Below are 24,679 nucleotides of genomic sequence, written 5' to 3'. Positions count from 1 at the left end.
TGTCCCCACTTTATCTCCTTCTGATATGAAATGGCCCATGCTTCCCTGCACACACCTGCAGCAGTTCCTGCACACACCACAGGCCTGTGTGTGTCTGAGCAGATGGAGGAGCAGACACTAGAAGAGCTCCAAGCAAGCACAGACACACAGGCAAGGCACAATCTGACCCTAAATCAGCTACATCCAAGTAGAGTGCTCGGCAGTTTTGGTCTGTACACAGGTGACACTACCTTGTCCTCTCCTTCCTCCCCACCTTCCCCTTTCCAGCGCTCCCTGTGTGGCAGGAACATCCTCCCTCCAGAGGGATCACAGCCAGCTGCCCTCGCCATCCTCCTCCCTTGGGGCCAGGAACCCCAGGTACCATGCTTCTCACAGAGCTGGCGCGTGGTACATACTTGGGCATGGGCAGCTTCCAGTTTGCATGAGCCCAGGGCAACCTGATTCCCTCTGCCCAGGCAGGCTGGCACCGAGCAGCATGCCACTTTCAACTTAAAGGGAACCCAAATTAAAACTGCAAAGTGAGTATTAATTACCCTGGCATGAGCAGGCTGTGAACACATGCTGACACAGTGTGCTTGCCTCTGGACAAACCGCCCCAGCCGTGGAAGCCAAGAGCAGGAAGCGGGTGTATTATGGGAGAGGTGTGTGGGAAAAGAGGATTACAGCTCTGGGGACTGGGATTGGGAACGGGTGCCAGGTTCCCACAGCCACGCGAACAAAGGGGAGCAGGGAGCAACTGCAGTGGGCCTGGATGTGGTGGTAAAAGATGTGTCTGATCTGCCATCTTGGACTTGACGCTCTGCCCAGAAAACAGTGGCAGAGCCGCTGTGATCCTCTGCCATCCCCTATCACTCCCTCTCTGCTCCATCACCCAGGTGTGACCCAGAAGTCACCAAATCTGTCCCCTTCTCTGGGAAACATGCCTTGTCACTTTCCAGCCCCCTGAACCACTGTGCCACTAGCCACAGCCAACACAGGACTGTCCCAGGAGCAGCCAGTCACTGGGCTGCACCTCAGTCCTAACCTCCTTTCTACCCTTCCGACCCCTGCCATTCTTAAACCAGACCCACAACCCACATCAGACCACAAAGCAAGGACAGCACTGAAAATAGGATGTCAGCCTCCTGACTCACCAGCCACTCACTACTGTCATGGTGCTGTCTGGATTACTGACTTCTTGGTTATCCCACAAGGTCTACTCTGCAAGCACTTACATGATTTAATGGGTGCAAAGGCATACATGGCAGGAATTTATGAAAAGCAGGCAGCAATAAAAATTCTTTTAAGGAAGCAGAAGAGAGACATGACAGTCCCTCTTCTGGCTGCTATGGACAGGCTGAAGGCTGCTTAGCCTTTGTCATGAAATCCAGTAAAAGCAATGCTAAATAAAACAATGACTGCAGCCAGATGTTTGGGATAGTTTTAACACAAAGGCATTCTCACCTTGGCTACACTGGATCCTTCCCCACAGTGAGGAAACTCCAGACAAAGTCTTGTCAGGAATTATTCAGACCAAGGGCTGGAATTCTCCAGGGCCAGTTATCACTACACAGAGACCTTCAGCAGGCAGTTCGGTGGCTGAATTGGGAGGAGCTGGTTTCCCCAATAAGCAAATGGATATTCATGCTCTCACTTAGCAAAGGACCTTCTCCATTTTGCTCAGCAGAGATGTGTCTGTCAACAGGAGACAAGAGCCTGCCTAGGGAACTGGAGTGCTAAAACGTCCATGAGGGGCCTCTGCCCAGCAAGTAACCCAAGGACGTGACTGGCCAGGCAGATGAGTCTCTCTTGTTGCTTCTAAAGGGCAGGTTCAGGTTTAGACACTCAGTCACATACTAAAGACAAGCAGAAGGGTTTGACAAACTGTTAGCAAGCTGCACTTTGGGATCTCTGCTGCCTGATATGTCAGAGCTGTTTAGACTGCATGATATGGTATGAGTAAGGACACAGCTCAAGGAATGTGGTTTGAAATTCAAAGCCCAGACTTCAGTTCTCCTCACACTATCTCTCTTCAGGCAAGTCACATTCTCTGCTAGTTTCTCAGTTTAACTCACTCTGATATTGCAATCATGATATTTATCTGTCTCTGAGATGCTATATTTAGCAATGCTTGCAAAGCACCTTGGGAGCCTGTGATGAAAGGGGCAACATATATGTGTGTGTATATTATGTATACACACACAAAGAGTCTTCTGATTTTTTAAGAAATCCTTACTTCACACTGTGCAGTGTGCAAACCAGAGGTTTGCACCAATACTGCTCTGTCACCTAGTATGCCTCGCATTTGTGAATAGCTCAGGCATCTGCCAAGAAGGCTCAGGCCAGCATATCTCCTGCTCAGCTCCAAGCTAAAAAGGTCCCTTGTTTTAGGAGAGGAAAACCCAGCATGTTTCTGCAGTGGCCTTTTAGGATGCAGACACAAGAGATAAGAGACAGCGAAGTCATTCCAGGGATCTGGCCCCTGTCCAAGCAGAGGGCGTTTCTCAACATTGATAAGATCAAGGCAAGAGCACAAGGGGTTTATGTTCTGATTTAAAATTCTTATTTTAATTTTACATAGCAGAAAACATCTCTCTGATCAGCCAGGTTATCAGATTGGCCTTACCCCCTCTCTGCCTGCCCCAACAAGAGCTCTTGAGATACCCAAGGGGCTTGCCAGTTGTGTCTTCTACCCACCTACTACTGCTGAGATAATCCCAGCTCCACCAATCCCACTCAGAGACTGCATGTAGGAGTTTGTGAATGAAGAACAAGAATAGGACTAGATGACAGACTTGTAACCCTCATCCCAAGAGGGCCTGGAGAACTGAAGACTTTTGGTATTAAAGACAGACTCTGGAAGATGGGTCTCTGCATTCAGAGCTGGCTAAAGCTGACCAAGCCTGGTCCAGGGCAGAGGCAGTCACATCCTGAGAGCACATGCGCATACAGTCATCCTCCTAGCACTAAGGAAGTGTCTCCATGTAACACCCAGCTGCACCACGCAAGCATGCTCTGGATGCTAAAATACCCATGCACATGTGTGTACCCCTCACCCACACCAGTCCCTTGCTTCCAGTTACAGATGTTACACTGGCTGACACTTTGGGCCTTCAGTGACCAGGTCTTCACACACACACTGCCCACCTCACTGCACAACATCCACATAGCACCCACATCTACCCTTCACCTTGCACGGACATGTTCTATGCTACACGTATCTGTTACGTACAAATCTGTACTTCATACATACACTGTCACCTCCAGTTTATACCTGCTCGCCTGCCCATAGCGGCTGATTCTCCTGTTCCATTATCCTTGGGGGGGGGGGGGGGGGGGGGAAGGGGGGACGGGGACGGGACACGACAGAAGAGATTTTTTTTTTAAATATTATTTTCCCTTCAGTGTAGGTCCTGACCTCTCACAGCTGCTATTCCTGAAAACATTTCAAACACGACCAAGCTGCTGCATATTTGGGAAGTTTATTAATCTCTCTGCCTTAATCTGTCTAGGTTCTTAGACTGGTCACATCATTGTCCCATCATCCTGCTTAAGAAGAACTGCTGAGCAAGTGGAAAGGCTGTAGCCTAACACCACCTGAGCTGGCCCATGGGAAGCTGAAGTACAGGGAACAACAAGGTGACACCTTAGCGTTAAAAGAGCACACCGAGAAGCAAAACTTAGGTCACCTGCTTGAGAAAGACTCCCAAGGACTATGAACATTTCCAAGGGTTGAAACTGTGTTTCAGTGCCAGAGGGCAAAGTCACTGCCCCTCCATCTCACCCTCCCACGGAAGACTCTTCCAGCAGAAGCAGGAGGAAGAGCATAGCTGGGATGATGCATGAGCGCAACACCTTGCATCCTGACATGCCAGCAAAGCCATGAGATGTCAAGGCAAACAAAATATCAGCCAGCAGGAGGATATTTTTAAAAGCACATGTTGTCTCACAACCACATGAGACACTGTCCTCAGCAAGAACAGGATGAAAATGCTTCACTGATGTTACTAGCAGGTCACTGTCATCATTGTCCTTGCACAGGAGGGAATAAGTGTAATCCTTTCTCCTTCAAGCTATCCAGCAGCAGGAGAACTGAGGGGAGAAAGCAGGAATCCTTGCTTCAAATCCCTGGCATAAACCATTAGGTAGCCTGCCTGCTCCTCAGATCAGTTCACTCACTGCATCTCCATCCAGTTGTATGCTGTCTGGACATCACTGCCCACCTCAGTTCAGAAAGACTGCATGCTCTTTATCTATGCTGAAACAGGGGCACGTGTGCATCAGGGTTTCTCAGGGCTACAGCGACAGAAGCAAACTGGTTCACATGGTGATGTTTCCTGTCCAGACATGCAGACAGTTGCCTGGTTCCTCCTGTAACAGCTCATCAACACATTTGCTATGAGAGATCTGTCTTCATTTCTTCCACCCTCACCACAATAGCAAAGTCCAAACACTGAACCTGTGTCACCAGACTCTCAGCAACAGACACCCAAGCCTCTCACCTTGCCTCCTGCTATCATCCTTTACAAAAGGCCTCAGAATAGCCCTCCCAAGGGAGCTAAGGTCCCTAGTGTGCTCTGACTCCATTACTAAATGCTAGGCAAGAGCCAGAGATCACAGAATGGTTGAGGTTGGCAGGCACCTCTAGAGATAGTAGAGTTCACCCTCCCCTCCTCAGTCCAGGGTCAGTAAGAACACATTGCCTAAGACCATGTCCTGGCATGCTTTGACTGTCTCCATAGACAGATACTCTGAAATTCTCCGGGCAACCTGAATTTCCTGTGTTTCAACTTGTGCCCATTACCTCTTTGTCCTGCTGCTGGGCAACATTGAGAAGGAACCCTGTGCCAAGCATGTCTCACTGACTGGATTGATATTTCCCTTTGTATGATAAGAGCACAGCATCATCCTCCAGGAGGTATGGACCTCTCTCAGCTGCTTCCAGAGCTGAGGTACCTCAGCAAGGTATTTTGCCAAGGACCTGCTGCCTCCTTTCTAAGCTGGGTACACAAAAGTGGACACTTGCAATCACTTGAAAAACAGAAGCAAAAATGCTCTTTTACCTAACAGTTCTGCCACCATAACAGACCAACAAGAGACTGTGAAGCATCATATGCTATTGTCATGGAAACCACATGAGCACCTCAGGTAGAGATGCACTGTCCCAGCTTGGCAAGGTTGGCCAAAGAAGCATGGATTCTGTGCCATCTGTTAGAACGGTGTGCTCCCAGTTTCTGCTGTTTATTTTAGTGCAAGCTGACATGGGCTCAGTATGGAGCAAGGGGACAATTCTGCCTCTCAGATTCTCCAAAGGCACAAGAGTAAGCAATAATAAGCTCAAGGTGTCAGAGGAAACCACCCCACTGAAGCATCGCTGAAACCACAGGGACTGGGAGACTGCCACCAAGCAGCACTAGAAATAGCCGCAGTCCAGGGACACCCATTAAAAACAGTAAAAGCACGTGGGGCAGGCATAAAGAAAGGTGATAAACAAGTTGTGCTAAAACACTGCAGCAGGATTAGGCTGTTGGTAGGTCTGAAGGACAGGCACAGTCTGGGGAAAGCTCACAGGGGCACAGGAGACAGCTCTACTGAAAACAACCCAGGCAGGAGCACAAGAGAATACGTAACAGATCAGGATTAACTGTGCGATCAGAAGTACTGGGTCATTGTGGAGCTGCTGGAAGACAAGACTGAAGTGCCCTGGCAGAAGGCATATGAGCAGTTGGAAAAATACCATCCAGCTCTGCACAAGGCTCTAGCCAGCCCTACCTGCTCCTCTTTCTCTCAAACACAAAATTCAGCCACAAAGCAGTGATGGGCAAGGGCACCCAACAGCATGCCCATAAACAGTGGCACTTCTGGGTACACAAAGGCATCAGTCCCATTTCCTGCTGGGCAAGGTGTAAATCCGGCAGGATCCTGGTCTGTCATTCATCCCTCTTGCAAGGCTATAATTACTGCAGTGAAAGCAGCAGTTTTATCACAAAAGATATCTGTTTTCTTCACCCTGACTTGGTTTTGCCTGTGTTATCACAAACGTGTGGAGGATCATGTGGGGCTCAGTGGACTGAGGCACTTGTTTCAGCTGCAATGTGCAAGGTCATGCACACGTCTCCCACAGCATTATACAGCACTGACCAAAAGAAAGCCAAGTACCCACAAAGGAGACAGGGGTTGGCTGAAGAGTCAGGGGATGGAGTACTAAAGACAAAGACTCTGAGGGCAGGCAGCCCAAGCTACTAGCAGGAGAGTTGAGCAAACCTAGCCCTGCTAGGTGTGTGTGCGCTCAAGAACAGGAGGTGCTCAGACACCGCAGTGTCATCCCAGCTACAAAGCCACCAAGCAATATAGTTCTCCCATCTGCCATGATCCAGTCCCACATCCCATACAGTTCTGCAGGCACCTGTGCCCCGTGCAGGCATAGTCCCTTTTCCACAGCTATCTACCAGCTAGCTCACCCCTACTGAACACCACTTGTTACCTCAGATCAGCACTTCCCTTGGTCAAGAAGGATCCAAATGACACCCTACAGGACAGCTATGCGTAACTGTTTGAGCTCACAGCAGGGAATGTGGACTTTCACTCCAAGGAAGCTTTGAACCCCTAGTCTTCAAAATGGAAAAGCCAATGTATTATTAGTCTCATCAGCACCTAACCTAAATTGCAACTACAGTCTATATTCCAGGCTAGCAACTTTTGTTAAGAAGCTGATCAAGCCACAGGAAACCTCCAGAAATAAACTTCTAGGCGTAGATGTTCAAAGAGAATCACCACATTTAGATATATGTGGAAAGATGAAGGAACTGCACCAGAAAAGGGGAACTTACACGAATTTTAATAACTCTAGTCTTCGCTCCACAATTCTTCTTGAGCAGCATCTTCTGAAAGAGAAGTAGAATCCAGGGATTAGTAGCAGTAGCACGAGGGAAGAGAAAAGACGTGGTTGTAGAGAGTCTCTTTTCATCAACATTTAATTAGCAAACAAGATGGATGGATGGTTAAGCGAGATATGAAAGATTAAGAATTACCAAAGGTGGCCATCAAGTAATCAGCCTGATCTGAGACTGTCTCACCCAACCTGCACAGAGTCCTTTGGCAGTGGCTGATACCCTGGGTTTCAAAAGAACATACAAGAAATTCCACAGAAAGAGATGGAACAACTGCCTAAAAGGAAGTTTCTTCCTAATTTCTGTCAATTAGTGGTTAGACTTTGCCCTGAAGCGGGTGAATTTATCTTCCTTTTATGAAGAAATAACAGTCTATTTAATGTAAATGTGGATGTACCCATTATTTAACAGTTATTTTCATTATGTTTATTTATTTAGAATTAAAAAACAAGGTAAAAAGTACCTGCCCACAGTCCTAAATCCCTTTGCCATATACTATAAGAGCCATTATAGTTGTCATAACATATGAACCGCACAACTTAGCAAACAGGATGTACTTAAAACAGCAATTACTCTGTGTAAATACAGAAATAAACAGGTGAGCTGCAGCTCTATCCCAGTTCTGAGGCAATGCTCTGAAAGTTGGCAAGTGAATAAAATCATTCTTTCCCCTCAAAAAATTTCCAAAAAACGACTGAAAGTAGAAAAAGAAGACTTCAAGAGAGAACAGCTTTTCCGTAAAAAATACTTCAACTATATTTTTCATAGTGAAAAACTTGGTGATGGAGGCATGTCAGGAAGAAGCTTCTCCATCAGCTTTTGAAAGAAACAGATTTTCCTAGCTTCTGACTGTTTTCTACCCTTTTCCAGTTGGAAAGCTGTGTGAAGTGTGGGAAAACACGCCACCACTACCACTTTAACAGAGCAACCAAAGTGCTTTTCAGATTAAGTTCTTAATACAGAAGACCTGTGGAAAGACATCCCACCATTTTACCAGTGTGGATGGTAAATAGTGAGACGTTTCTACTTCCTCTCTCCTTTTGTTCATTGTCTTCCTGCTTTTTCCAGTAGAAGACAAGATAAAAGCAACACAGTAAAGGGAACCTTGGAAACTCAAAAAACTTTAAAAAAAAAATACATGAACAACCCCCCCAAAAAAACCTCAGAAGAAAAAAAACCCTACAAAACTGAAGACAGTGCTCAGGTGACAGTATATATTATTTTTCCAGTAGAAAGTACTGCTGGGTGATGGGAAGAGAACTCCCAGTCCTCCACCACCTTCTGTCATTCTACACCCCATGAGCACATCTTTGCAGTTCAAATCCACACAGCTGCTCAAAACTTGGAGAGACCTGGAGACCCACCTACCATTTCTACACACATCAGCTTCTTGGATCTAAGATCCAGCCCTCAGCACACTCACGGCCCGCTTACATGCCTGGAAAAAGAGATGGGCACTGCAGCAAGTCCTGAAACTTGTACGTGGGTAGTTCAAGGCCTGAGGAAAGTGCATACTGTCCAAGCATGTATGGGGGAGAAGGGAGTGCTGCAAGAATTTTGAGCTTTTTCTCAGTCCTTTAGCAGGTGAATCCTAATACTGTCTTTGTTATTCATCAAAGGGCTCAGCAGCAGCCATGCCTGATGCCTCTGCCCTCAGGTCTGACCTTGGCAGCACAGGCTGCCCGGTCAGCACAGCACAGCACCAAGGTTTCTGACCTAAAAGGACCCAACAGGTCTTTGCACAAACCAGGTAGAAGGACACAAAGAGAACTAAACCGACCTGAGCCTGTGCTCTCTGACTAAGCAAGTAATTCTCCAGGAATTCCTATAAAACACCACAGGGCTCTATTCCCAGCCAGGCTGCAAGACAGTTATTTTAAGGTTGGTATTTACTGTGAGGTTACTGCCTTTAAGACCCCCCACAACCACAAAGTCAAAAAGGCTGAGAAGGGGAACTTGGTGGGGCTGACAAACCCTAGGGGTGCAGGGAAGGGCAAAGTGAGGAGTTGTGAGGTCTTGCAAAGTTTTGGTCTCTCCATAAGCTTTTCTTCTAAACTGCTGGGAAATGTTGGCTGGTGGGGATGAGGAAAGGTAAACCGGATTGCTTAAGCCACAAGCCCACCGGTGGGATAGAATATGCAAGACAAGGTAGGGTCAAGCAATGAAAGTGAAAAATCAGGACTCTGGATATTTAAGCCCCATCCTTTAGGTGAAGAGTGCTGTTACAGCAGGACGTACGCTGCCACATCCCATTTGACTACAAGTTGAGTGGCTTTGGGCAAGACTCTCAGCTTCGCTAGGCTGCTGTAAAGCTGAGCTTTGCAGTGGTGCTTGGTTGAACCCCCAAGGATGGACAGAGGCTGAGACACCAAATTCCACAGTGCATCAGTAGCACCACCGGATCCTCTGCTGAAAGGGGAAAAGTATCTTTAAACACAATTCTGTCAGCCAGGGAGCAAGTACACCACCTTCCAGTACAGTCCACTGGGGTCCAATGCCTAGCGAGGTAGTGCCCACAGATCCCCTGACGACTCCATTGGGGTGCAATAAAAGACATTATTTCCCAACTACAAATTAGTAGAGGCAGAAAGACCTTGAATTTACTCATCCTGGCCTTCTATTAAAATGCACAGGGAGGAACAACAGAGACAGCAATTACAAGACGACAAAGACTGACTGAAAAGTTTGAACTAGTTTGTGGGTGGATGGACAACCAGCCAGACTCTACCAAGAGGAATTCAAGTGCTCAGCTGTATCTTAAGTCCTACGCTTCTGGCAGAAAACAGAGGTGCTCTTTTAGCGACACTGTTGTGATGAGCTTTAATCATACGAGGATCTTACCACTATTTGCACTATTCTTATGGTTCAAAGAGGTTGCATTGTGCAGCAAGAGCAGGATGCCTTACATAACAGTTTTTGTTAGTTAATAACGATCTCTAGTGTGCCTCTCTCGATGAACTTCATAGTACAATGAAAACATGACATCCCCTCATCCACAGGCTGTAAAACTGGAGCATAAACCTCAGAGGAAGTTCTCTGGAACTTCTGGGTTTTCCTACTTCCACTTAGACTGGAAGTAGAGCAAGATTGCTTGTGCTGTACTCTTCCAGCTTCACTGCAAGGGTCCAAGATCATCAAGAGAGACAAAATAGAGGGAGGGAGAGAAAGAGCACAAGCCAGCCACATGATCCTGCAGCTGAGAGTGAATAAACAGAAGACCAGTTATCAAATGTTATTCTATTTAATCAAATTGCTTCCACCTCACTTGCAGCCACACTCTCTCTGCATCCAGCACAGTAAAGCCATGCTTTACACAAAGTCAGTCAAGCATCTTTGTATGGTTTTCCATCCCTCAGTTCTCCCTCTCCTTGCCAAACCTGAGCAGACTTTCGGACAGGGAAGCTAAAAAGCAGTGCTGCCTAGCAACAGCCAGGGACTTTCCATGGCAGCCTCTCCTCATCCTCCCTCTGGAGACCTCCACGTCACAAGCCAGCCATGAGATGCAGGAACTCATTAACTCCTATTTACACAGATACAAGGCAGAGCTGAAATAACATTTATTTGGCTATATGACTTGCAGTAGCCTAAAGCCAGAGGGAATGGCCTACAAGAAAGGTGACACGTTCAGTTTAGTAACACCAGGATTATTCCTAACTACTAGGCCAATCTGGAAGTGCAGTTTTATTTCCTCGCGTTATTTTTGGGGAGTTATGACAGGGAGAGGAGCAGAGATTTGCTGAAGGTCATGGAGAATGTTAGTAGGAGAGCTGAGAATAAACCATAGGGTTTGGTTTCTGAGACTCTTTCTTCCACCTGCAGAAAAGGAAATGGAAGAAAGAGGCAGCGTCTGTGCTCAGCCTCCCTATTTCAATTAAAAAGTCCCTTCTGTTGGTCTCCAACAGAACTGCTGGCATTGGAGCTAAAACCTACAGCTTGGGAGCACTTACTTGCATGAAGGAAAGTTTATTTTATGATCTGCTGTGGCTTCTACTTGAAAGGAGGAAATGACATGACTAAGGGAATGTGGAAAGTCTTTTGGAGGGCACAAGAGTTATGCCTCACTAAAAATAAGACTGAATTGGAACATTTTAGGGTTAAACTCCCAGAAAACAACAGAATCAGTTCAGTGTAAGAACCCTCCCACCAATTTTACCTCCTGTTATACAAATACTCCCTGCTCATAACCCAGGGACTCTGTCCTGGATTCAAAAGAAAGTTGCAGGGACTGGAAACGATCGCTTAGAAGTTACATATTTACTGAGCAACATGCGGTAATGAACCCCTGATCTTGCACGTGTGGCTTTGCTGCACATCACTGCCACATCAAAATACCACATTAAGAGCAGAGATGAACAACCACCCTTGCTTCTCTCGGAGCACAGCTCTGTAGTCCAGCCTTGCTTCATGAGACATTTCCAACTAAGCAGTAGTGCTTTGAGTCCTCTAACACTGACTCGAGCAGTTCTGAACTAACCCAGACGGTAAGTGGTACACGCATGTACTTGCTTACACACACAAGTTACTGTATTCAGAACTACTGTATACAAACTGCATCATCCAGATGATTGTAATATATATTATCAAACAAAATATAGGTGTTCTTAAGGCAAGGTCATTCTATGAATAGTGAAATTCTCAAGAAAGATGAATTTATGTCACACTACTGAAGTTGAAAAAATATTTAACACTCTGGCAATAAGCAGTTTGAAGGTGGGCATCAGAGCTTAACCTGTAAATATTTAAGAGTTTGAACAATGTCTTAAAACAGTGCACAATGCAAAATACCAGCTTGTATATTAATAAACATCTTTCATTTACATCTGCTTTTTATATACACATTTCTAATTTTAGAATGGTTTCATTTTCACTACCTCCATAGGACAAAGCAACAACTCTTTTGTCTACTGGTGGGGTTTTTTAAATAATTATTATTATTTATTTAATTTTATTTTCTAGTTGTAATTTTAAACCTAAGAGCCTGTCTAGAGCTGGATGCAGTTTCACTACTATCTTTTTTTCAAACCAATTTAGTCTATCTCATGCAAGACAGCACAGGAACTCTCACTTCAAGTTAACTCATCATTTAATTTACAATAAATCGGCACACTTCATCAAATGCTACATACTGATACACAATCAGCTTGCTACGACTTAAGAATTCTGCAGGGATTTTCACTTGATTAATGAAAGAGACTTCAAAATTTTAAAAAAGTCTATTCAGTAACTGTGCTGTAACTTGACTCAAAGACCAGACTTCTAGAACATCAAGCAGTCCAGAAGTCTGCCTTTTATTAGTTTTGCTGAGGACCCTCAACAGAAGGGCTGGTGCACTTTGACTGAAGGTATGGATGTGTCCGTCCTTGTTGACATCCTAAAGCTCTTCACAGGATACAAAGTTTTAAGCAAACTTAAGTTTTAAGAAAAAGTCTCCTCAGCTCTATAACTCGTTTTACTTCCATGCTGTTAACCCTACCAGTCAGTTTGCCAGTTGTTCAGAGTCTTCCAGGGACAACAAGACAGACCAAGACTGACTGTTCATCACAGAAAACAGACTGATGATGTTGCTTGATTTGTTCAGAAAAAGAACTGAAAGAAGAAATATCACAATGTGAGGAGAAGCTGCACTTCAAGTCATAGCAGAAGGCTGATATGAAGGGAGAAACCATGCCACGTGATCAATGTCCATAAAGAGAAAATGTGACAGCAAGGCATTGAAGCAGCTCCATGGCCCAGTAAGCTGAGGGCTGAAGGGGCCTCAACAAGATGCTTCTTGTGATGGGGAGGTGAAGCAGATGCCGGTGCAGAAGCCACGCTGATGTGTGAGCTCCAGCCCAACGCCACTGCCTGTGCACACACCGATGTGGCCGGGGGAATACGGCCCCATGGCCCTTCTCTCCTGGAAAGGTGTTTGAGAGCAAGGAGCCTGCCTGACCTCCCTCTCTACCAGCCCTCAGAGTCAGGTTTGGGCCAGGAGCAGCAGACTTCCTCACCAGCCGGCTGCCGAACAAAGTCTGTCCCCTGTCTCACCACTGCTCAGGCGTGGAGAGCGTGCAGAGGGTTAAGGCGCAGGGCAGGGGTGCAGCTGCAGCGCAGTGGGCAGATGAGGTCAGGGCACTGCACAAAGTGGCTATTGTGCAGCACGATGTGGCTGCAGCCTTCTGCTTGACCAAGTCCCACCTCCGTCCCACCGCGTGGCAGAGGGCGGATGGCCAGGGGACTGCAGGGGCAGGAGGCCCACAGCTGCTAGCCACCAGAGTGGGTACACACGCAAGCAGGTGAACCAGCAGCAGCCTCGCGCTACCAACAAAGCGGGGGATTTCAGCAGGGATCTTTTTACAGCACAGGCTGAATTAAAAGAAGGGGATCAGCTACCCCCAAAGGCAGTGCTCCCACAAGCCCAGCGTGAAAACCCACAGGGCCCAAGCCAGAACTCAGCAGCAAGGCTGAAGCTTTCAGTGTCTCCCTGACCTGAGCGCTCCAGGCACCTTGGGGCTAAAGCAGCAAAGCCCAGTGCCCTCTGCTTCTGCAGACCTCTCCCACCCAGGCAAGCAGTGCTCCGTGCCCATGTGGCAGGGAGCAAAGGAGCCAGGCCATGGCTCCTGTCCTTTCACCAACATGGTGATGGGTACTCTGCAAGGGCCAAAGCCAGATCTGCCCTCCCAATCGGTTTAGGAGGATAACAAGCAAAAAAACCTTTTAAAGCTACTTTGTAGGTTGATTTTGGACTGGATTTTTAAATTTCTTGGCACTGAGCCATGCTGCTAGGGTATGCTCATCACCTCTTATCTTTGCAGTACAAAAACCGTAAGAAAGAGTAGGTTACAGTCTCCTTACTGCTGTAAAGCTGAAGCAACCCCAGCTGACTTTACCCTCAGCCATGCTCAGGCATACATGACTTTAATCTGCAGAGAAACAAGGGGGCCAGGCCTTCCTAGCTGCCACCTGAGGGTACTCTGCATTTGCATCGTTGGGGGTACCTTGTGCCAGGGAAGCACCCACTGTCTGGGCCCAGGGGTGTGAAGCCACTACCAAGCATATCCATATGCTAGACACGGACATGAGCTCCCAGCCCAGCCCCTGCAGCAGCACAGCACCAGGAGGGTTGTATTTCAGCCACAGCCTTAAATCACAATTATCATCCATCACAGTCTGCAGACTGCTCCACCAGCCTCACAGCACTTTAAAATAAAGGCTAATTCAAGTGGTTTGGCCAACAGTCCCCTCCTACAAGAACAAGCCCCAGTAAGCTGTGGTGATACTGTGGAATATCCTGAAAAGACTCTGAACTCTTTAGAAAGTTATTTCTATTTCATATTCAGTTGAATTAGTCATTAATGCTTTTTTTGCCACATTTATCCTCAATCTGTCTGAAACCCCTTCAAAACATCAACATATTAACATATATAATGACTTGATGTCCAAGTAGAGAGCAGTGACAAGTGGGATTCCTCAGGGGTTGGTGCTGGGACCAGCGCTGTTTAACATCTTTGTTAGTGACATGGACAGTGGGATTGAGTGCACCCGCAGCAAGTTCACTGACTATACCAAGCTGTGTGGTGTGGTCAACAGGCTGGAGGGAAGGGATGTGCCATCCAGAGGGACCTGGACAGGCTTGAGAGGTGGGCCCGTGAAAACCTCAAAGTTCAACAAGGCCAAGTTCAAGGTCCCACACATGGGTCTGGGCAATTCCAAGCACAAACACAGGCTGGGCAATGAGTGGACTGAGAGCAGTCCTGCGGAGAAGGACTTGGGAGGAGTAGTGGATGGAAAATTGACTATGAACCAGCAGTGTGCACTCACAGCCCAGAAAGCGAACTGTATCCCGGGCTGCATCAAGAGAAGTGTGGCCAGCAGGTCAAGGGAGGTGATTCTCCACCCCCTCTACTCTGCTCGTGTGAGACCCCACCTGGAGTACTGTGTCCAGCTGTGGGGCCTCCAACATAAGAAAGACATGGACCTGCTTGAGCAAGTCCAGAGGAGGCCATGAAGATGATCAGGGGGCTGACCTGCCTTATGAGGATAGGCTGAGAGAGTTGGAGTTGTTCAGCCTAGAGAAGAGAAGAGAAGGCTCCAGGGAGACCTTATAGCAGCCTTCCAGTACTTAAAGGGGGCCTACAGTAAAGATGCGGGTGACTCTTTATCAGGGAGTATAGTAATAGAACAAGGGGTAACAACTTTAAACTGAAAGCAGGTAGATTCAGATTAGATATAAGGAAGAAATTCTTCACTGCAAGGGTGGTGACACACTGGAACAGGTTGCCCAGAGAAGCTGTGGATGCCCCCTCCTTGGAAGTGTTCAAGGCCAGGCTGGACGGGGCTTTGAGCAACCTGGTCTAGTGGAAGGTGTCCCTGCCCATGGCAGGGAGGCTGGAACTAAGATGATCATTAAGGTCACTTCCAACCCAAACCACTCTATAATTCTAGGATATTTGGTCCCTCATTACTGTCATAAAGGGCCCCCCATCTCTATCAGACAGGAGAGCCCCAGTTTTCCAGGCAGGACCTCTGCTATCAAGTGCCACAAATCCATGGCCTCCATATAGTGCAAACACTGACTGCTTAGCACCTCTGGACAGAGCAGCAGATGAAATGCTGATCATGGAGAACAAATTCAAATTATTAAAAAAAACAGAAAAGGCCTTACAAAAAAGTGTACTGCAGGGACTTGTCTCAGATCACACACTCAGCAAGTGGTGGACCATGAAAACCACAACAAAATAACTTCTGCAGTCACCAAAATCCTCCCCAACACAGTGTCATTAGTCACCTCATTGTGTACTACTGGGAGGGGCTCAGCTGCCACTGCTGAAGAGAAACAGCTGAGAGCCTACAGCAAATACAAAATGGCCCTGAACCAGAGGTGAGTCAACTGGCAGAACAGCAACTCAATCCCACAAGTGGTTGCTCTCTAAATAAGCACAAGCCAGTTGCATCTCAATCCAGAAAGATGCACAGGTGATCACCACAGAGTGGCACCAGGCTGTTGGGCCCACTCAATGCCCACTACAGGAGAGTGTGAGCTGAAGCCTGGCCAGCAAGGTCTGCCACCTGGCAGAGCATCTGAATTCCCACTGCTCCCAAGGCCCAGAGAGCAGATAAAATTATTCAAAATACAGGCTGCTTTTTGAAGTTCTCCCCAAATACATTAGAGCCACAGCTAATGCAAACACAGCTACCTACTTACACAGTTACGGTCTAAGCAAATGGACTCTGTGCCTGTCTGCAGATGAGTCTGGTTTTCTACTGCTCCTGTCACCTTTGTGGCATACGGTCTCCAAATATGCTCTGGATCTGTACAGAAACCCCGTCCCCCTAGGCACAGATAAAACAAGCCAGATTTGCCCTGGCACTTTTACCACTAGCCCTTTGATTTGAATTTGGGGATGGAGGAACTCTGTATGGAGCATCTCTGGCTCAGCAGCTGCTTCCCCTGCTGGTCTGGCAGAGTCTGAGTCTGCTGATCTGCAGGGTACATCAGATGGTCCATCTATTCACTCCTCGCCAATCCCAAATCCCTCGCTGAGTTTTCTTTGAGGCCTGGAAAAAATGCAACACTCCATTTGTGCAGGAAACAGACCTGACTGAAAACTCCAGCACCTGTGGAGTAACAAAAACATAAAGAAGGGGCAGAATTCATTAATTCTGTATCACTCATCTGCACATGCCAAAGTTACCAAAGTTCAAATGCTGAGCTTGCCCCTCCTGCTCACTAGAGCCTGGGAAGGGAGGAGGGGTGTGAAGGGACAGGGGAGTCTAGTTTCACAGCTGGCAGGCATGGTAGCAGCTCCTGAGAAAAAAGCTTACAAGGCTTTTAATTCAGGGTTGCCAACGTGACTGTTTCCTCCCTTCATTCCTGGCCTTGGCTCCAAAGCTGTCCACAGGGAACGTCCAGTCTAGTCTAACATATCATCTGATGTCTCTATAGTTTGTCTCGCTTCTGCAGTCCCAGCTTGCAACTGTGAAGCGAAGCCTTGGCTCAGACGTGACTCCAAAGCTCTCCCTCCCCACAGACTTCTGCCGTAGGCAGAGCTAGGGCATGAGGCACACTGCCTCCTGTGACTTTATCCCAATCCCCTCAGCTCTGCTGCTGCAGCACACAGGCGATGGCAGTGCTGGGGGCTTGAAACAAGCAGCCCCAGATGCTTCCACCATTTGCTGTTTAAATGCTGTCCCTGAGTGCACCAAGAAGGGGTTAAGACATTAGCACAAGTCAGGCAATAGAATAAACAGTTTCCTCTAAGCAGGGAGACACAGAGAGGGCTCTGAAAGTCACACAGCTGTATACCCTGGGAAAGAAGAAAAAAAAATTGAAATCAGTGAAAGGTACAGACTCTTGTCAGCTGTGACATTACAGGGACACAAAGAGAAAGAGAATCCACAGATGGCTGCTCCAAACCCAAAGGACACAGGCACTACCAGAGTACGTGCCAGATTACCTTTACACCATTCTCAGCTAACTGAAAGCTGAAAGTGAACAACTACAAGACACTCCAAAGGCTCTGTGCAAGCCACAGGACCTCATGCATATCAGCCAGAAAGTGAACAGCCTTAACATCCGGGACAGCAGATTTCCAGAAGAGACTGCATGCTTGCAGAGGTTCACCTGGCAGAGGAAAGGATAGCTATACACATGGAAGGCAAAAGAAAAAAGCTCAAAATTGTTTCAAGTCTAGATTTAAGCCAAATTCTTCATGTTTTTGAACCAATCTGAATGTTTTAGATGTTATCAAGTATTTATGTTTAAAAGTATAAAGTCTTGGCCCTGATTTCCTGTTTGTCAGCCCAAAAACCTGCCCTAAAGGGTACAGTTAGCACAAGGGACTTTTCAGGAGGTACAAAACCCACACTGTCTCTATCTAATCCATCACAGAAAACGTCCAATGGAGATCAATGAGTTTGTCTTGGCAGAACCTGGAATATGCACCTTCTCAGCACATTCTTAGCCAGACAGTTGGTCTTAGCGAAGTTTCTCAAAAATTTGGCAACATGGGGTATACTCATTGCACTAAATGAGGAAAGGATTTTTCAGTGGCACGGAAGACAGGCATGGACTATTTTTCACAATAGGCCTTGGGTCCAGCTGGTGCTGCTGGGCGCACTCACAAAAGCAACTTTAAGCAGAAAACACTAAGGTCACATCTTCAGATAAGAAGTTAGGATCTGTGGGCAGTGGAGAAACTTTGAAAAAGCCAAATGCAGGCTGACTGTGTAAACAGCTCTAGGAAATCAAAACAAGTCTGTCTCAAACAAACAAGCAAACAAGCAAACACCCCAAACCATGGGGCTTGCTTGGGTTCCACAGAGTCTGAATGCAGGGTACAAGAGTCCTGCTCCTTCTCCTCCCAAGACACACATGTACATGTCATGTCTGCACAGCCCCGCAGCGTACTTCAGCATCTTCTCCTTTCACATGACTATGCCTATTTGTGAGATCCCATTTGTTTACAAGAGCGCATGAAAATAATTTTACATAAAGAAGTACTATATTAGAAACTACAGGCCAAAAGATGATTAACAAACCAGAGTGACCATTTTTTGCCTTCAAATAGACATCCATGAAGTGGAAATAGTAGAACATTAATAATCACAGAGACAACTGATGTTGTAACCCACCTGTTCCCACATTCCCCACCTACTTGTCCCCCTACTCCCCTGCCCTGCTGAACCTCACATACACCTTAGTGACAAGGGAACATGCTGAAGTGGCTAGTTAGCTAATAGGATAAAGGCCTCTTACTGCAAGGAGCTAATCTGTTTATGCAGCACATAACTAACCACCGCACTTGGAGAATGTTCTCCCATGCCTGCATGCAGCAGTGCCTGCCCACAACTGCCTCACAGCACAACGCTACACAGCGCACAGGACCTGGGGTGGCGTTTGCAGGTTGGAGCTCAGTGCTTAAGATGGGTTTGACCTACCAACTTTGAAAGGGCTGGCCTAGGCCAGTACCCTGTGAACAGCTTGCAAGGATTTCAGAGGAGCCAGTATACTCCTCCTGGTGCTCTGTCCTTCCTCTTAAGTGGGTATATGGTTACCTTCAGCACTGGTGATCAGCACTTGGGGATTCCAATACCATGCTGCATACTCTTTGTTCACATCCTCATGACTGCACATGGCTCAGGGTGGCACAGAAGCTGGTCCAGAGAAGCCTCCCCAATGTAAGAAGCAATACAACCGATCTGGCAAACAGTGCTTTTCCCTGGACACTCCAATGCACTGAGCTTCAGCATCTCCGCTTGTTTATGGGTGCCACCACAGGATACACATTACTCCTGCCAACCTTTTGAACCTCCCCTATGCAAGGGCAATGATGTGCCAGCTCAGAGCCAGAAGCAGGCCACTACCCTTCTAAACAGGTGTTAGCAGAGCAAAGCAACCCTTACAGCTGTGCCTGAATCTGTGCACAAAGAACTAGCTAGAGAACTGCTGACCTCACGCATGCCACTCCATTGTCTGTATCAAGATCTACTTTCCAAATAGTTGGAAATAAACCTTCAACTCAATAGCCTGTAAGATCCATATTAGAGCCTGTATAACACGTGCCAGTGCTCATAACACATGCATCAATTTTAACCCAAAAATCATTTCAGCATTTCCTTTTTTCAGTTCAGGATTTTGGCCCATCTCATGCTTACGAAATGGCCATGTCCTAGGACCAAGAGGGCTCATTCATGCACCACACTGGAGAAGGGCAAAAGTTCAGATCATCTCATTAAAAGAAGAAAGAGCAGAGTACAAAGGCAGGCCTGAATGTCTCAAGGCCAAGTTCATTAAGATCCTCTGTGCAGAGAACAGTTGATAATAAAACAAAAAATTTATACCACATTTATATGAATAGTTTTGAGGGCAAGTGATTGCATCTGGAAAGCAAATGAACCAGTGTCTCAACTCAGTACAGAGTTTTATACAGTGGACCAAGCAACATAGGCAAGTCTCACAGTTGCAGCACTAGTTACTAGTTACTTTATACCTCTAACCCTACCAGCAGCCACACCATGAGATAGCAATCTGGTATTTTTTTCAGCTTCTTGTGGTTTACCGATTCACTCCTCTCTAGGGTCTTTCCATAGGCTGTTTAGCATAACTGCCCATAGTAGAAGAGTCTGCAAAATGCAGACGGGAAGAATTTCACACTTTCACACTTCTTATAGCAGTCAGACTTGAAAAAGAACATTAGGTGTATGATGAAAGATACAGGAATACTAAAAAGATGTCATACTAGAAGTCTCTGCTCAAAAAAAACATTTTCCAAGAGCACCACTTCCACTGCTCATAATTACACTCATTCCTCTAACAACACTTAGAAACTAAGAGAGCTGGCCATGTTATTCAGAGGATGACAGGAAATTATACTAAGTTGAAAACAAGTTAAGAGCTTGATTTGATAGCACACCAAATTCAGAACCACAATGAAAATACACGTATCATGAACTCACTGTGCTGTTTCAATCAGAGCTCTGAAGAAAGCACTACAGCTTAGGTTTCAAGACTTACATTAAGGTATGCTCAATATACACTCTTATCTAGCCAGGTACACCATGTTCTTGTGTGAGGTTTGTCTGTCTTCCCTGCACATACAGCAAACAATAGCACTAACAGACTTTCCTGAACAAACCCAGAGCATTCCCTGACCTATGGTGGTTTCCCCAGCTGCAAACCACATCGCCTTTAGTGTAACAAGTAACAGGTTTACAGCAGTGAGAACTCCAGACATTTGACTGGCTCCATTTTAAGGATATCTGTACTTATACTAGACACTGCACAGAACCACTAGCTTTACAACTCCGAAAATTTGTTAAACTGTTGCTTATTTCTTAATTATATTATGCCCACACACCATCATGCTAGAACTTATAGGAGTGTCTGATGAGCCTCTGAAGCAATATGCAAGACAGGGAGTTCCTGAAGTCTCCACAGGTAGGCAAAAGACTTGTCTATAGTGTCAAAAATGAGCATGCTTACAATAAGATTGCAAAGTAACTTGCAAAGCAATTCAGGGTTTCATACTTTGTATAACTGCTCAACCTATTTTTTTCCATAACCAGACACAAGAAGGTGAAATTATAGCTTGCAAGGATATGCCAGGATTTTAACACAAGCACATTTAGAATTAAAAATATAGTTTGCCCTAGCATAGACATGACCAGAGACTTCTCATTTACATTAAGTTCCTAACACTTTAGATGATCCTCAGTTTTGCAACTGAGGATCATCTACATTTTCTATGGAAATTGCTTTGCATAAGCAAGCCAAGTCCAAGCAGAGATTGTAAAGATTATTTCCAATAAGGAAAACCAGCAAACTTAATAGGGTTTCTCTTAAGTATCTTTATTTGTGCTTTTTTTAATTTACCTGTGGCCCCCATGATACCTATCCTGTTGAAACATTGATTTTTAGAAAAAATGTAATTATGTTTTTGGCTTGGAGAGGGAAGGTTCATCTCTGACTTGTTGGGGAAATGATGACCAGTTGCAACTCAGCAAGAAACGTGCATCTGGGAACACAGCTCTGGTGAAGGGCAGGGAGTTTTAGAAGTGAATCCGCTCTGGTTTAATTCGGTCTCCAACTACATGAGAAGTAGATGCCTCTATTGAGTGCCTCCTCCTGTGAGATGAGATGTGGACCAATGCCCAAAACTCCCATTGACATCAACAAGCTGAAAGAAAGCGAGAGCAGAGCCCAGCAGTGCGTTTCTCATGTGAGCCAACAATGGAGAGGCTATTCAGAGCTAAGGCAGAAAATCAGTGCTAAACCCCAGCCCACGCCAAGGACAGCTGTGCTGTTGACAGCCAGGCTGGCTATTCTACCACACCAAAGCTTGTCTCAAAACCAGTATTTCCTAGAGTGTTTACTCTAGTCATGGGCTTGGCCTTAAAAGCTCAGCCAGCTTTTGCCTACTGAACAGTAACGGCTGCTGCATTTTCAAACCTCAGACATGCTATGGGACAAGCTGCTTGCTTTCAGTCTGTGGTGGCAAAACTGGAGCACAAACGCCCAGCATTAACAGTTAATCTGCTCCGTCACATGACCACCCTGTTTCTGCCGTTTCCAAATCTGCACTACCACCTCCCTTCCTTCCTTCTCACTCCCCAGGCAGTGCCCTGTGGGGGGAATGCAGGGTGCAAAGCATACCTGTGCCACCAGTTGAACACCAGTGCCAAGCCGTGCTAGACAAGGAAGGTGTCCTGCTTCAGAGATACGGGGCTAAGCAGTGTCGGTGGAAAGAAAAGGGAAAAACAAGCTCTTGCTTTCCACTCCTTACTACCATCACTTCTGTGTAATGCTTTGAATAAGTCTCTTACTGTCTGATTTTTAAGCAGTAGCCCCTGTTATCTTGTGGGTGCTGACTTCTAAGACTGGTCACTTGTGTAAGTGCTTAAGCTGGGATTCAACACTTAGTGGTGGTGGTAGGGTAGAAACAAAAGAAAAAGCCCATCTCTTCTGTTCATTTCAGCTTCTTAATCTATAAAGTCAGAAAAAAAAGCAGAAAACTGCCACCATCATGAGACACTCTCTGGACCACATGAGGAATAACCAGCTTGGTTCTAAACAGCCATTTACCCTTTCCAGTCTCCTCAAGCTCACCTCACCTATCCTCCAAAAAAGTAAACTGTAAGGCTTTCTCCTTTTCAGAGGTTGCTACCATAAGCAATAGATGTAACTTACCACGCCTGAAGAGAGATCCATTCATCCGTAGACCAAATACAACATGGGCAGTGACAGCATATGGTGAAGCCGCCTGCAAACTCCTATTTCTCCCCAGGCAACGATGAGATATTTCTATCACAATGAGCCACATGCTGAGGGAGGAGTGGGAAGGGAGAGGTATCTGGCCAACTCAACAGCCACATCAGGACCCAACCCAGGCAGTCCTTCTAGTCCAGACACACCAAGGCTGGGGGAGGCGAGGACAATTCAGCCCTACTCCAGAGTAGAGACTGTAGCAAAGGTCCTGACCTTCAGTTCCAAGCAACATCTACTAACTGGTCTTGCTGGAAAGTATAAACAGGTTGCAGCAAAACTTCTTAATCTGCCAGGCCCTCAAGGCTACTTGGGCTGAATTCAGAGAGTGGGAAAGAGAACATGCCAGCATTATCCTTCTGCATTGTACTGAGTCAAAACAAGACACAAAACTCCTTTGGAAAACCTTCTTCAAAAAGGACCTGCAACAGCCAACACACAAGAGACAGAACAGGGATATCCTGCATGATGGCCACCCTTGGGTATCCAACCCAGTACCCACTCCGTGACTGCCATTCACCCCATCTCAAATCGCTTTTTAACCAGTTGTGTTGTTGCTGCAGTTCGGATCTCTAGGATTTGCCGAGTGATGTTTTTTTGTGGCTTGCTGGCAGCCCTACCATAAACGCCTGCCAGTAGATATGGGAGACTGGGCTTTTCCCTCTACTAGTTCCATATGAATTATTCTCTGTGGTGCTTTCAGAGAAAAATTAGAGGTCAAGACCCCAACTTCATCCATTCACATGCAAAGATTCTGGCAACCAGTTTCAGGTGGAGACAGTTCACCCCCCCGCCCCCGCAAATTTTCTCCCTCTGGTCCTACCTACCCCTACCTACCTACCTGGAGTTCAAGCCTCACACAGTTTCACCAGCATCACTCAGGACTTCTCCTTAAGTCACATCCCAGGGACACATGCCAGTGGTGCCCATATGCCCATTTGATCTCCTCTCTCTGCTCTGCAGCCAAAGAATCAGCTTTAGTCCAATACCTTCTTACCAGGCTTTAGAGCTTAGAGAAAAAAAAGAAAGACAGCAGGGTTGGGAAGATAGCCAGCAAGCCTGCCAATCTAAATGATAAGCCATTGGCTTTAACCCGAGGCTCATAATTTACTGCCACTGGTGCCAGGTGCTATTATTGTCCCTTTGGGAACCTTAATACAAGAAAATTACTCTCTCTCTAGCTGCCTCCACCCATTCTTACCCTCCTCTTCCCCTTCCTATCCCACAGATCTCTTGTCTTCAACACATACTCTCTCAAACTTCAGCCACATCTAATTTCCTTCCTTCATCTTCCTTTTCCTCAACCAAGCCCTCTGGTGCATTCTAAATCATCCTGACCAGCCTAATCCACACTCTTTCATGATTCAAAGCAGCACCTCAAGGAACAAGGTTTCAGATGTTTCAGCATATGTTCTAGCTACCGGCTCATGCTTGGAGACAGCCCAGATGATATTTAGGTCCCACTGCAGTCCAAACAGCTATTCACCAACATGCAAGCTCCCAGGAAAAGAAGGTAAAGTTACATGGCCAGATACCCAGGGAAAAAGATAGTTAAATATTTCCAGAAGCACTCATAGTGGCTCACTTGTCCATCTCCCCATCAAACCATTGCCCCTTTGTATGAGTTACAAAGCTAGATAAAAAATGCACTCAGGCAAAACAAGGAAGGAAGGGATTAAGGGAGAACAGCAGAAGTGTCATTAATGAGATGATGGGGTAGAGCGTACCCTCAGCACGTTTGCTGATGACACAAACCTGGGAGGAGCAGTTGATACACCAGAGCACTGTGCTGCCATCCAGAGAGACCTTGACAGACTGGAGAAATGGGCTGACAGGAACCACATGAAGTTCAACAAGGGGAAGTGCGAAGTCCTGCACCTGGGAGGAACAATCCCAAGCACAAGTATATGCTGGGGGTCACCCATCTGGAAAGCAGCTTTGCAGAAGAGGATCTGAGGGTTCTGGTGGACACCGGATTGAACATAAGTCAGCAATCCGCCCTTGCTGTGAAGAAAGTGAATAGTACTCTTGGCTGCATTAGGAAGGGTGTTGCCAGCTGGTTGAGGGA

At 46.5% G+C, this 24,679-nt stretch overlaps 1 protein-coding gene across 4 annotated transcripts in view; it reads right to left on the bottom strand.

Annotated features, from left to right (window-relative positions):
- LOC141920772 (uncharacterized) overlaps positions 1-24,679 on the bottom strand; it is a 61,445-nt gene that overhangs the window by 8,682 nt on the left and 28,084 nt on the right. For 2 of the 4 annotated variants that reach the window (XM_074818102.1, XM_074818105.1), the window contains exon 4: positions 6,810-6,863. The exons of 1 other annotated variant lie outside the window; for it this stretch is intronic. In XM_074818102.1, the coding sequence (XP_074674203.1) occupies positions 6,810-6,863 (54 nt within the window). The remainder of the gene's footprint in view (positions 1-6,809; positions 6,864-24,679) is intronic. One more of the 4 variants, XM_074818103.1, reaches the window with a different exon arrangement.

Source organism: Strix aluco, chromosome 3 (assembly GCF_031877795.1).
Source record: "Strix aluco isolate bStrAlu1 chromosome 3, bStrAlu1.hap1, whole genome shotgun sequence".
In the NCBI taxonomy this organism is placed as follows: Eukaryota; Metazoa; Chordata; class Aves; order Strigiformes; family Strigidae; genus Strix; species Strix aluco.
This window is presented reverse-complemented; position numbering and strand designations above follow the sequence as displayed.